Genomic DNA, 14,787 nt, shown 5'->3' with positions numbered 1-14,787 from the left:
GTAAACAAACCAGTCAACCGAAATCCAGCGACGTACACCGCCCGGTTTACTGCGTAAAAATGCATTGATTTTGAGCTCTATCCTTTAAGAGACATGTATATATATATATATATATATATATATATATATATGCTTATATATATGTGTGTGTGTATATATATATATATGCTTATATATATATAACATCATCACCATCATCATCATTTAATGTCAATTGTCCATGCTTGCATATGCTGAATGGTTTGACCAAGGTTGGTCAGTGAAGGGGTTGCACTAAACTTTAGTCATATTTGGTACAGTGTCTATGGCTGGAAGCTCTTCCTAATGCCAACCACTCAGAGAGTGTAATGGGTGCTTTTGTGTGCTACTGGCATGAGTGCCAGTTGCATGACACCAGTATGTGCCATGACTACAAGTTCATTTTGCTTGATGTGTCTTGTTTTCGAGCACAGCATGTTGCCAAATGTCTTGGTAATATGTTGTCTTGGCCTCTCTATGAGGCACAAAAGGTGCTATTTATGTGCCACTGGCATGGGTTACACTTAGATGTGTACACAGACACAGACACACGCACACACAAATAAATACTCTGCACATCCACACATATATTAAACAGAGTCGCACAGAGTAATATTGAATAAAATAGAAGCATGTACAATGACATTTAAAGAATTCCTGTTCACTCAGAAGTGAGAAAACCGTTCATGGCAGAAATAGTTTCATGAAAAGTTTATCCTGTTGGAAAATATGTGTGAAAACACTCTGGGCAGTGAATTACATCATTGGGTCATGGATGCTGTGTTTCTGCATTGATAAACATCATCAGCCACAAATGTTGAACAACCTTTCATAAGAACAATTGTTCTCATAGATAAAAAAAGCAAACAGTAAATTTACTGATGTGTATGAAGTTTGTTCAAGCGAGAAATAATTAGAGTTGCATGAAGCAGTACCAAAAAAGATATACACATATACAATTTTATTTATGATATTTGCGTAATAAAAATGGGATGGTTGTTTTTGGAATGCTTTTAACTCCAGATTTACTTGATCAGGGCTGACGTAATAGTTAATAGTGTAGTTAAAAGATTGTTTCTCGACACTATCCAATTCTGTACTAAATATCTTCATATCTTGGTCACATATATATATATATATCTTGTGTACACAGACACATATATCTTGCCTAGGCATTTCAAGACTAACAACATGTATGTATGTTTCAGAACAAAGTATTAGATGAGTATAGAGCAGTAATAAGAAAAAGAAATGACACAAGAAAAACAATGGTTATGTTATGAACTTCATATATTATAGATGTATAACAACACTAAAAAGTGATGCATGATGCTAGGATTTGTGACTTGAGTCAAATATAACAATTCCAAATCCTTGTTAGTATATCTGCATAAATGGAGTCTGGATTGGCTGGTTTGTACTGGCATCAAGTTGTATAAGTTGTAATAATCCATTCTACTATAAGCACAAGGCCTGAAATTTGGGGGTAGGGGCTAATTACATACATCACTCCTAGTGTGTAACTGGTACTTATATTACTGACCCCAAAAGAACGAAAGGCAAAGTTGACCTTGGTGGAATTTGAACTGAGATCGTAAATACAGACGAAATGCCACTAAGCATTTTGCCCGGCATGCTAATGATTCTGCCAGCTCATCGCCTTACGTATAAGTTGTAAAAATGAAATCAAACCAGATAGTTATATTGTGAAATCATTTAATATGTATGTTTCAGACCTGCATGATGTATAATAGGAAATGCATCCATTGCACAAGATCTTCATCAGTTAATACATTTTGAGAAAGGTCTTGCATAACAGGTGCATTTTCTATTTTATGTCATGCAGACCTGAAATATACATATCAAATGATTTCAAAATATAACTATTTGGTTTGACTTTATCATAACAACTTATGTATATATATATGTGTGTGTGTGTGTGTGTACATACATACATACACACACACACACATATATATATATATATATATATATATATATGGTGGTCTAACATAAACACACACACACAAATGATGGGCTTCCTTCAGTTTCCATCTACCAAATCCACTCACAAGGCTTTGGCTAACATAGGGCAATGGTAGAAGACACTTGTCCAAGATGTCATGCAGTAGGATTGAACCTCAAATCATGTGGTTGGGAAGCAAACTTCTAACCAAACAGCAAGAGAAACATAACTTTAATGATATCCGTTAATGCAACTGTTTGGAACATAAAGACAATGGAGTTACGAGTGGATCTTGCCTTTAAAGCCAACTGGTAAAAGCAACAGACATTTTTGATGTACTTAGATCTCATTTGGGAAGTATATTCACTTCAGTTGGCAAGACAAAGGAGTGATCAGTTTTTTCACTAGTCCCTGCAACCCTCTAACCCCCACTTATTGCATTCACATGAACTCCTTACTCATGCACACTCAGCTGTGTTCTACCATCTCATTTATATTCTCATCCCCATACCTTCAGAGTATGCCCTGGCACATTGCCAACTTCTCTCTTGCTCCCTCTCACTTTTGCTCTCTCTCATTCTCACTCACACTCTCTCTCTCTTTTGTTGTCTCCCTCTAACTAGGGTCACCGTACATCTCCTCTACAGCAAGACCCCCATTTTCTGTCCCTCTATCATGTTCTAACTTCTCATTACCTGGCACAAAACTACCTCTCAAAGGATCTTCATCTTGCCAGTTACTTGGTAATCTCACTGGTCCTAGTGCCACATAAAAAGGCATTCAGTCCACTCTGTAAAGTGGTTGGCATTAAGAAGGGCACCACTTGTAAAAATCATGTCAAAACAGACCTCACCAGTGCTGGTGCCACGTAAAATGCACTCACTTCACTTGGTAAAGAGTTGACATTAGGAAGGGCATCCAGCTGTAAAAACCATGCCAAAACAGACCTCAACATGCTGGTGCCACGTAAAATGCATTCACTCCCTCTGTAAAGGGGTGGTGTTAGGAAGGGTACCCAGCTGTAAAAACAATGCTAAAATAGACCTCACCAGTGCTGGTACCATATAAAAAGCACCTAGTCCATTCTGTAATTTGGTTGGCATTAGGAAGAGCATCCAGCTGTAAAAACCATGCAAAAAGAGACAGTGGATCTTGCTGCAGTCCTCTGGTTTGCCAGCTCCTAAGCCATTCAACCCATGTCAGTATAGAAAATGGACGTTAAACGATGATGATGATATTATGTATATATATTTATGAGAGAGAAGAAAAGAAAGTAGTAATGCCAGTTATGAATATTATCAATGAGGCAAACCTAAAATGTCTTAGGAGAGTGTTTTGATTGCTAAATACACATACACTAGTATCTCACTGCATTGGTCATAACCATAATTATACACTTATTAGGATGAATATTTTTTGTTATTAGAGAGCCAGCATAACTAAAATGACAAAATTACAAAAAGAAATATTTAAGAGGGCTGGTCTGAATATAGAACAAGAAAAAGTGCACTCAGTTTTGGAAATGTGACAGCATGATAGGCAGGCTACCAGTAACTAGAGATTAATATTTAGGTGACCTGCTAAAGCAATGAACTGTAAAAAAAGTGGTAGTTTGGTGACAACAGGTTAATGACAAAAGATTTTGTTTAGATATTGAGCTGTACAGGGTATGTAACTGACAAATAGAAACTCGATAGCTTCAGGTATGAATTTTTAAAAATATTAATAAAAGAATAGAGGTGATTCACTGAATGGGAGAGTCAATTTGTCTAGTATACTTGTTTGTATACAGTATAAGCAGTTGCGCATTAGATATGGACTGAAAAGAGTTAAAACAAATTTGAAAAACAATTAGGGAGTTTATACTAAATTTAGAAGGACATCATCAAACAAAATTAAACAAAACAGCTGCAAGAAGTTCATAGAGATTAAGTCTAATGTTTTTAATTATTCTGTCATGTAATTGTAAATATTTTAGAAATGGTGATCTGAAACTGCATTGCAAAAAAATCACATTTTTGCACTGAGAATGCTCTTGGTGCTTTTGAGATTATTAGCAGGATACACTGATATATTCATTACTTACTCCAGGTCAACACTAAAATTCAGACCTAACACTACTACTAGCAAAATATCTGTTCCTTTTTGGACTGAGCTATACAAACTCATAGCCCTATAATACCAGTAAGAGTTAAGCATCTTGGCAATAGATGCAACATTAATGTTGGGATACAAACCAGCAGATCTTTAGCCACATACCTATTTAATATCCAAGTAAAAAAAAATAATAACCAGGAGGGTCACATTAAAAACTAAGTAAAGAAAAAAGAACAATGGAAACTATCAAAAGCCAATATAATTAATGGAATAAAGGAAATAAAAAGGGAGTCAATATTTCAGACATTGGTCCTCTATCAAAACAGAAAGAAAGAGAGGAAAAAGAAAAAAAATGGAAAGAAAAAGCATAATGTTGGTTCAAAGACAGCAGGCTGGAAGTATAGTGGAGCAAAGAAGCTGATTTTAGGCAAATAAGAGTGAACAATACTCAGGGAAATAAGTGTGAGAATAAAAATATAGTATGTGTGAATTCAGCTTATGTGTATTGCAAGTGTGGGGGAAGATGGTAAAGTGAAATGCTGTGTGTGTGTGTGTGTGTGTGTGTAAGCTAAGTTTATATATGTGGATGAAGAAGGAACTGAGTATGAGCAGACTTAATCCAGACTGCCTCAAATCATGCAAGCTTAATCCAAACTGCTTTGAATCATTGGAGAACTGAACAAAGTACCTTGTGGTATTTGTTCTGGCTCCTTACAATCTGAATTTAAATTCTGTCAGTCTTCTTGCTCTTTCATCCATTTCGATCAAGTACTAGGGTCAATTTAATCAATGAATTGCCATAGCACCCCTGAACACTCATACAAATTTACAATATTGTACCCATGTTAGAAATTATTGTTTTTCAAAGCTGGCTGGCTTTTGACTCTAGGCAATATTATGATTTTTAAATTTACTGTTTTTCAACCATAAAAATTCAAGATGAGGAAAATATGACCGAAATATTATAAATATTATATTCCTCATGTGTTTAACTATGAAGAGCTGATTGCTTAAAATGGATAGAACTTGAGGAAGAGAGAAACCCAAGAAGACATGGGACAAAGTATTGAAGGCTGATTTCAAGGCATTGTGTCTTATGAAGGCGATGACTTTGGACTGAAATACCTGGCGCATTGCTGTATTCAAGAAGACCTGTTCATTACAGCAGAATTGATATTGGTGCTGGTGTCACATAAAAAGTACTCATGCTGGTGCCATGTTAAAAGCACTGGTGATGATGTCACGTAAAAAGCACCCAGTACACTCTATAGGGCAATTGCTGTTGGGAAGGGCATCCAGCCAAAGAAACCATTCCAAAACAGACAGTGGAGACTGGTGAGGCTCCTGGCCTTAACAGCTCCAATCAAACCATCCAACCCATGCCAAATGGAAAATGGACATTACAATGATGATGATGATTCTTCAAAAACAATTCCCAAGAAATTAAAACAATGATACTGAAAGGCCATGCCATACACTGTGAAATAAGAACTGATGAATTTGATTTCAAACAGCTGTTGCTAACAAAGTTGGATTTAAAAGAATTTTATAAATTTTGTTGTTTTTAATTTGGACAATTGTTGGAACAATGTTGTTGTTTAATCTCAGGTCAAGCCTGATTGAAGAAACCTATGATCGAAGTTGTTCAAACTGTGACCATTCGATCTTTATTTTTAGATTGTGTAGATGACATTATTCAGTTACTTATTGAAGATGGTAGGCTTTAATGTGAGAGAGCTATGACTGCAATTTCTAGTAGATTGAACATTCATTCCTCTTTTGTTGGATACCTCTTTTACTTCAAACCACTCAACTTTGAAAAAAGAATGGAATCTGATATCAGCCATACAAACTGCTGAAAGCAGAGTTATAAGGTATGTTTATAAGACTGGAGTAACAGGTTTTAAATTCCTGACCATATAGCCAGTAGTTGAGCACCTAAACCTTACAACCTTTGTGCATAATTAAATAATTTAGTTTCAGTAATGCTGCTGCATCTTTATAAATTTCTAAAAGAAATGAGAATTTAACAAAGCAATTTATATGGAGAAATTTTTAATTAATGAGTGAAATGGTCCCAACAGATTAAATGGAAAAGGCACTGCCCTGGAGGATGGTGAGGAAGATGTGCTGGAACAGCTACTCTGACTTACGGGGCTTGGACTTGTGGATAGTGGTGAGATGAATATGGTCTGGTGGTGGAGAACATTGGAGGTCTCCATTGCCACAGGCTTGAGTATAAACCTGTCAGAGAGCATAACAAAATTTAAAAAAAAAAAAAAAAAAAAAAAAAACTTACGCCATCATCAATACCAATTACATTGTTGCCCATAACTGTTATGTTTCCTCCCATCAACAATATCTCATCACTGGGTTGCTGATCTCCACAATTCTAAAATATGCAAAAAGAATATATATATATATATTATATAAGTAAGATTCAGTTGAATTAGGTACTTAAATTGAGGTACCTTGTTAGATTGGAATATTATGTAAATATCAACTTGGTACATAAGTACTGGCCGAATGATATTCTTGCAGTGTATGTAGACAATTAGACCCAGCTGAGTGAAGAAATCTGCTCTTGAGCTATTCAGACATGTACATTATATTAAATATATGGTCCGTAATATTTATGAACAGCAGATTCCAAGACAAGTGAATAAAATATAAATGAGTAACAGTAGAGGTACAGGTGTCAATCCATTATGGCTGTTTCTAATGACTCCTTTAATTGATTAATGAAAACGTTATATTGTAAAGAAACCGTTTTCATCAGATGAATTCATGAACTTTAAAATAAAGGACATTTGAAGTGATTTAACATAGTTTAAAATCCATGGAGCAAAAACATTTACAGTGATTCTGCTACTATTTCAGTTGGCAGAACCATGTTAGCCTTAACTTATGATGCCAAACATTGTCACTTGGCACTAACACATGGAACTTAGAAGGGGAACCTACAAAAATTTCTAAGACCAGTCATGTGACTATCCTCAACCAATCAAATCCTATTCAAAACATACTAATTTGGGCCATGAACTCCCTATAAAGATAGGGCAAGCTTCAAATTAGTCAGAAGCAAGACAGCTGTGACATAAGTCATGTCTTTCTATTTGAACTTTTTAAAAATCAGTGTAAACTGTGAAACCAGGTAAAGCCTGAAATATATTAATAAAAAATATTTTAACTATTCTCAGTGCATTTTCAACTTCTATTTTTTTCTATATTTCTACCTGTGTGGAATAAAATAACTTTGTATTCTATATATATATATATATATATATATATATATAGCTTTGTTCAGTAATTATGTATTTTCAAGTATTTTATAAAAAAAATATTTAAATGTCACAACTGATGGGATTTTTACAAGTTTAAGATGTTAGTCAACTAACCAAAACATTAATAGTTCAAACTCCTACTTTCTCTCTTTGATTAAGACATTAAACTGTTGAAGCTGCAGTTCATCTTGTATAAATAGATGACGTATTGTCAAGTGTTTCTTTGCAATATGATGATCGAATCATACCATTGTAAAATACAAATCTGTGATTCCAGTTCAAACAGGAATATGTTTCTGCTTCTTAATGCAGTGAAAGCTAGAAAAGTTCCTGCACTATTCATCCAGTGAGCAGAATAATTCTAAAGGGACAAGATATACATACAAATTTATGGCAGAAGATCAATAAACAGACTTGACTAATACATTTGATCTATCCCCCATCATTGATTCATCAAGTGTTACCCTATCAACAATTAACAGAATTGCAATAAATGAGTATGCTTTTAAAAAAAGTTGTTTAAAAAAATAATTAAAGTATAGATGTACATCATAGTAAACAAGCCATCCATTTTTTGCCATAAAATATCTTCTTTTCCAAGTTTTCAGTAGGGTTGACTTTTTTTTATTCATGGGTAGTTTTTCCATCACTCCTTCCATTTCAATAAAATCAGTGGAAAAATCTTGTGTATCCTGAAAAAGATATACAAATTTAAAAATTGTATTTTAGTATATTTTATATATTTGAAAAAAATATTCAAGAAATATATAACAAATAACAGTTTAAATTGGAACAATTGTTAAAAGAGCAATGATCAGTTTCCATTTGAATATATTATATTGGTATGTGTAATCACTCCATTTTGTCTAAGTAGAAGTAAAAATGAATAGAAGAATCAGATTGAGAAGATTGTTGTTGGTTAATAATATCTTTTAAAAAAATTGAGGACCCTCCATCTGGTATCTACCATACTCTGAATGCTTTGCTTCTCTGGGAATAGGTACAGTGAAGCTCCGACATCTGGCAACTGATTTAGTAAACACCCACAAAATTATTAACCATCATGTCAACCTTGAGCACCTTTTTGAGCCCTGTGTGTCTAACACACGTGGGCATGCTTACAAAGTCAGAAAACAGCACAGCTCCCATGACTTTCGGAAACATTTTTTCACACTCATGTATGTGCCAGTGTGTGTATTTGTGTGTGAGTATATTTAGATTCAGAAGGAGAGGTGAATATTCTTGTCAATCGTAAAAGGTGTGTTTGGGTGATTTACATAAACATACAATGCATATGATACTTAGTTAACATTGTCAATTTCAATGTAACAACACTTTTCTTGTAAAATGTCATGTCTGTGTGTATATAAGCAAATAAATGTGTGGGTGTAGATATGTATGAATGTGTAACTGGTGTGTGATTCTATAAGTATGTTTGTAGTTATGTTTTTGTGTTTGCATATATTTATATGATAATTAGTACCAACAATTATTATTTATTAAATGGGAATTATGCAAAGACAAAAATGTAGTTCTTTAAAACAAGGATTAAAAGAACTTAGACAATAAGTTTCTGTATAATTCTATTGAAATTTTGAAACAGTTTAATTAATATTTTGTTAGAGTGTTTGTTATTTGCTTTACAAGTTGGGATCAGGTTAAAATAGATTTGTTGTAGAGAAAAAGCAATTTGTATGGGATGGCTACTAGCCAGTGAAAGTGCAGTAAATGTACAAAAGTAAATAATATTTTGTGACATATTAGATGAGAGTGGTGACACCATGTTAACTAGGTCTGTCCCAAGGGTTTGAAAAATGCACAAAAGAGTTTATTAACTGATGGCTATTGGTATGCAAAGCTTGTTTACCTTGCTGCTTGAGCACACAAGCATGTAAGGACCAATGGAGAACAAGTTAACTTCAGCTGACAAATTCTGTTCTCTGAGATAAAATTACGATGTGGCTGCACCATTTGTGAAGGAGAGCAACAAATATATTTCCTCTTCTTAGAAGTAAAGAAAAGCCTAATTTTGCTATACTGGAGTGTGTGGAAAGTCACTAGTTAAGTTTTTAGCCTGTATTAAAATGATACTTTCCAGAATTAAACATCAAGAAATACAAATGGATAAGAAAACCTTTCTCAAAAACAGTGGATATGTAAAATTTCAAACTTCAAGAACAAGAAGCTTGTAAATTTGGAAAATGATCACACTCTTGTGTTGAAGTTTAAATAATCATTTATTGACAGCATCTGGATATCTAGTAAAAATAATATCCAGTTTGTCAGTCAGAAACCATAGTTTTGCCCTAGTTCATGGCTCAGTGAGTATGGTTTCTCAGCCTTAAAAAGTGTGAAAACAAAAAGAAGCAACATCTAGCAATGTAGTGAAAAGCATAAGAGTATGTTCATCAGGCATCCAACCTTAGATTTTTCAAAATTTGTCAAAAACATCAGAACCATGTTTCTCATTAACAGACTCAGTGATTATCTATTGTTTGCCTACTAGTTTTGAAAATTTACTTTGAATCAACTACCATAATGTAATAAAGTTTATTTTTTGTTGAAATAAATATTTTATGCTTAATACTTTGTTTACTGTTTGTGTCAGAAATGGAGTATCATGGAATTTGTCAAGAATACAAAGAAGTTGCAATAAAAATGGGGTCCCACAGTATGTTGGATACATAATTATGTCATGAAACGAAAAAATTGAGAAAGTCTGAAATAGACTTTAAAATGGTATGTAAAGTTTAAGGTTTATAACTAATAGAGTAAAGGTAATACTCATAGCATTTACAAGTCCAACCAGACTGTTGAATTGATGTGGCTGATGTTCAGTGTATAATTTTGCAGGCTGATGCATGTATGGAAAATATGGGCAGGCAGGGACCTTGGGCAAAGTGTTTAATGCAATGTTTTGAAGACATACTAAAGAATTGGGTGCACTGTTTGCAAGTTCAATAACAGACGATTTTAGTAAGCACAGAAGAAAGAGGATGGGGATATAATTTGCCAATGACTGGATGTTTGCTGATTACTCAGTTATGGTCTGGAATATATATGTATGTCACAGCTACTTTTTTCTTGAATATGTGAGTAGTACTCTAAGGTCGAGCATACTTCCTTGTTTAATGATTCTTCACAACTGAAGTAGTAGGACCACGAGATAAAAGTTGGGTTTGTGGAAAGAGATTACATCAGTCAGACATACAAGTATAAGAAGAGACTAACTGGTACAAAATGTTCAAATTATTAAATAATTCAGCCTCAGTGCCAGTAGTATTTGTAGAAGAAATGTGAGAATGTCAGGAAGAGCTGAGCACATTAAAATTACTGAGAATGATAACTTCTGAGAAGGATGAGTTGGTTGAGGCAGGCTTCATCATTTAAGGGAGATAAAGTCAAACAATTTGCTTGTGGTTGGGATAGTTTGAAAAGCAGTTGATACTACAGATGAAAATGTAAAATTATCAAAAAGAATACAATGCAACTTGTTTTGTGATTTTTTGAAGACATTGCAGAATATTTTTGCTATTGGATATCTGTAATCAATATTATTGAATTTTTTTAGGCAGTGAGCAGGCAGAATTGTTTGCACTACAGGCAAAATGCTTAACGACATTTTGTTTGTCTTAACATTCTGAGTTCAAATTCCTCCAAGGATGACTTTGCCTTTCATCCTTTTGGGGGCTGATAAAATAAGTACCAATTGAATGCTGGGGTCAACATAATTGACTTACTCCCTTCATCAAAATTGCTGGCCTTGTGCCAAAAACTTAAAGCAATATATTTGAACTTTCTAAGGCAATTGACAGAAATTATTTTTCAAACCATATATCATATTTCCTGGCATCCTACATAAAGTTAATGCAGATCTCTGTCAATCTGTTATTTCACTAGTACATTATTTGTGATCTGTGCTAAACAGAAATGGCTATTGTAAAACCAAAGAAATATTTTGTAGATTTATTAATATTGGTTTATTCTACTTTCAAGTATAACATATCTGTTTCTTTTCTTATTTTTATCTTCTAGTTTTTAAATCATACAATTTATAAAATACAAAAAAAAAAAACTGAGAATAGAGTTATTTTTTATTACTCAGATAAAATATTATTATTTAATAATACAACCCAATGAAAGGACTTGAAATTATGAGACATTATATTTATACATGCATGTACAACCCCCTTCTTTGTACTGTGATTAGTAAAAAATGTAAAAGATAATGACAGGAAATAACTGCATTTTGGGGATTAATTGTAATGAAATGTAAAACTTACATCAGGAACCAAATGGATATTGTATAAATCCGTAAAAAGTGCAGACTGAAAATGAATTTAAAACACATAAATTAAAATGTAAAAGCTGACATATCAAAAGTAAAACTATAAAGGAAAGAAAGGTATTAAAACAATTAAATACATTAAAATGTACATTATAATTAAATGTCCTTAATATTTATAATATAGTAATGAACTTATTGTATATAGTGCTCAGGTGTGCTACAAAGAAATCTTCTACCCTTTACTTTTCTTTTACAGGAAAAGTACAATTATTATATTATGAATACATTAGGTATCATAATGAACAGTAATACATATACATAATGATGATGTATATATATATATATATATATATATATATATATATGATAGACTATATGATGCATGCGTGTGAACAGCCATGCTATATGCCAGTGAAACATGGGCTGTGACTACTGAGGACATGTGTAAGCTTGCAAGGAATGAAGCCAGTATGCTCCGCTGGATGTGTAATGTCAGTGTGCATACATGACCGAGTGTAAGCGCCCTGAGAGAAAAGTTGGGCATGAGAAGCATCAGATGTAGTGTACAAGAGAGACGACTGCACTAGTTTGGTCAGGTATTGCATATGGATGAGGACAGCTGTGTGAAAAAGTGTTACATCCTAGCAGTAGAAGGAACCTGTGGAAGAGATAGACCCAGGAAGACCTGGGATGAGGTGGTGAAGCACGACCTTCAAATGTTAGGCTTCACTGAGGCAATGACAAGTGGCTGAGACCTCTGGAGATATGCTGTGCTTTAGAAGACCCGGCACGCCAAGTGAGACTGTAAGCGTGACCTATGCCAGTGCAGCATAACCAGCCCATTTAAGAGTGCCCTTCAATCATTGGGCAATAAATTGTGCTTGCGAAGACCTGTTGAAGCAAGTGAAGTTGTTGTCATGACCAATGACAGTACTGTCTGACTGACTCCCATGCTGGTGGCACCATTCAAGCATAGTTGATGCCAGTGCCGGCTGACTGGTCCCATGCTGGTAGCACATAAAAAGCACCATTTGAACATGGTCATTGCCAGTGCCACCTGACTGGCTCCCGTGCCAGTGCCATATAAAAAGCACCATTCAAGCGCAATCAGTGCCAGTACCGCCTGACTGGCCCTTGTGCTGGTGGCACGTAAAAAACACCCACTAAACTCTCAGAGTGGTTGGCGTTAGGAAGGGCATCCAGCTGTAGAAACTTTGCCAGATCAGAGTGGAGCCTGGTGCAGTTTTCTGGCTTTCCAGCCTCAGTCAAACCCATGCCAGCATGGAAAGTGGACGTTAAACGATGACTATTGGATATTGTTATACGCTGCTGGTCACAATGCACTTCCCCACATTGTTTTAGCATTTGAATGATGCTGCCCATTGGTTAAATGAGCAAACCAACATACCCCTGAACAGAATGCCAGTCCATCGTAAGGTTACTCATTTACAGTTGAGTGGACTGGAAGAATGTGAAATGAAGTTTTATTCAAGAACACAATATATTGCTGGTCTGGGAATTGAAACCACAATGTTGCAATCCTGAGTGCAAAACCCTAACCACTAGGCTACACACCTTCACCACACACACACACACACACACACACACACACGCACACGCACACGCACAACTGAATATTAAAGTCTTAAATTCAGACTGCTGCTGTCATCATCACCATAATTTTTTCTTATATACCTACATCATAATTTTTATGTGCTTCAAATCAAATGCTATGAGAAATCTAGCCTCCTTATTACATCCAGCATTCATTCCCATCTGGTAATGAAGTTTACTGTCACATTTATGGGTGTTGGAAGCAAGGTCTGTAACCAAATTTGTCCATGCCTGGATTGCAAACGATCTTCTAAACGTTGTTTAGTCTTAGCAGTAGGAACTTGATCCCTCAGCAAGTGCAGCAGAAATAGGAAAACCAAAATGCATTTGATGGCTGAAGAGGGTCATTTATCAACCACTCAATAATGGTTTGTCGACTCATTGGGAAGCAATGACATTCAGATCTCATTATCAACAGCAATAGTAGCTGTTTTAATAACACTTTTAAACTGATACCACTATGATTGTGTAATGGTGAAATGTACTATTGAGAGTGCTAAACATAATTACAGCATATTTCCAATAAAAAAGAATGTGTAAGATTAACTGGATCAAGTTAATACACCATTTCCTTAATTCAGATAAGAATTACTGTACTCATATATGATTTTAAAACAAAATAAATGTCAAAGGGAATATTTGAGAAATAATAATAATAACTTGCATATCAAAATAAATTATGTTACAAAAAATATGTTGGTCTCCATGGATTGAAACAATACAAAAATAATATTGAAAAACCACACAATATAAAAACATGTGCAACTAAGTGATGAAAATACACATAAATTTCAGTTGACAATGCATGCTAAATAAAGTCGATAGAAACTAATAGCAGTTTGTGATAAAATGTTCAATGAAAATGAATGATTGAATGAAGCTGAATGTGAAAAAGTTCATAACTACAAAAATCATTTTTCATGTCAAAATTAATAGAGAATAGCCAATATTTCAAATAACAGTATGAAAAGGTTTGTTTGTCTTCTCATAATGTATGAGTGTGTGTCTGTCATATATGTGTTTGTGTGAGAACAACATTCAGTCTGATGTGCTCTGGTTGTTGATGAAAAACCAGATCTTTCATAATGAACACAAAACACATAATGATATGGCATTTCTTACAAGTGTCTGTTTTGCTCCCCAAAATGGGTCCACTTGACCAGTGGAATTGGATAACTCTGGTGTGATCCAAAATGTTGATAATTTCATTTTAAGTTTCTCATAGAATTCTGTCAAGAGAGATATCAAGCTATGCAGCAGTGATTGGGTTCAATCAGTGAGAGAGGTATGTCATGAAAACTGTTTACCCAAATTCAGGACATTGATATAATGAAACTGTCAATGAAAGAAGCAGTGCTGTTATAATCTAAGCTTTAAAATGATCTCAATAATGACAAACTAATAAATGAGTTTAATAATGATAATCTAATAAAAACTATTTTCAACAGTAATTGTTTTAGGATACATTTGGATGTGCTATGTTTTGTCTGAATCACACAGATGTCAATAGTTTTGAGATA

At 34.3% G+C, this 14,787-nt stretch overlaps 1 protein-coding gene across 3 annotated transcripts in view; it reads right to left on the bottom strand.

The window, feature by feature from the left end:
- Window positions 1-14,787, bottom strand: part of LOC106882864 (uncharacterized) — a 118,266-nt gene that overhangs the window by 36,160 nt on the left and 67,319 nt on the right. For all 3 annotated transcript variants that reach the window (XM_052968847.1, XM_052968849.1, XM_052968848.1), the window contains 3 exons: window positions 11,649-11,693; window positions 7,914-8,057; window positions 6,381-6,473 (listed from right to left, as the gene is read on the bottom strand). In XM_052968847.1, coding sequence (XP_052824807.1) covers window positions 6,381-6,473; window positions 7,914-8,057; window positions 11,649-11,693 — 282 coding nt within the window. The remainder of the gene's footprint in view (window positions 1-6,380; window positions 6,474-7,913; window positions 8,058-11,648; window positions 11,694-14,787) is intronic.

This window comes from Octopus bimaculoides, chromosome 6 (genome assembly GCF_001194135.2).
Source record: "Octopus bimaculoides isolate UCB-OBI-ISO-001 chromosome 6, ASM119413v2, whole genome shotgun sequence".
In the NCBI taxonomy this organism is placed as follows: Eukaryota; Metazoa; Mollusca; class Cephalopoda; order Octopoda; family Octopodidae; genus Octopus; species Octopus bimaculoides.
Note: the sequence above shows the minus strand (reverse complement) of the source record. Positions and strands in the feature narration are given on the sequence as shown.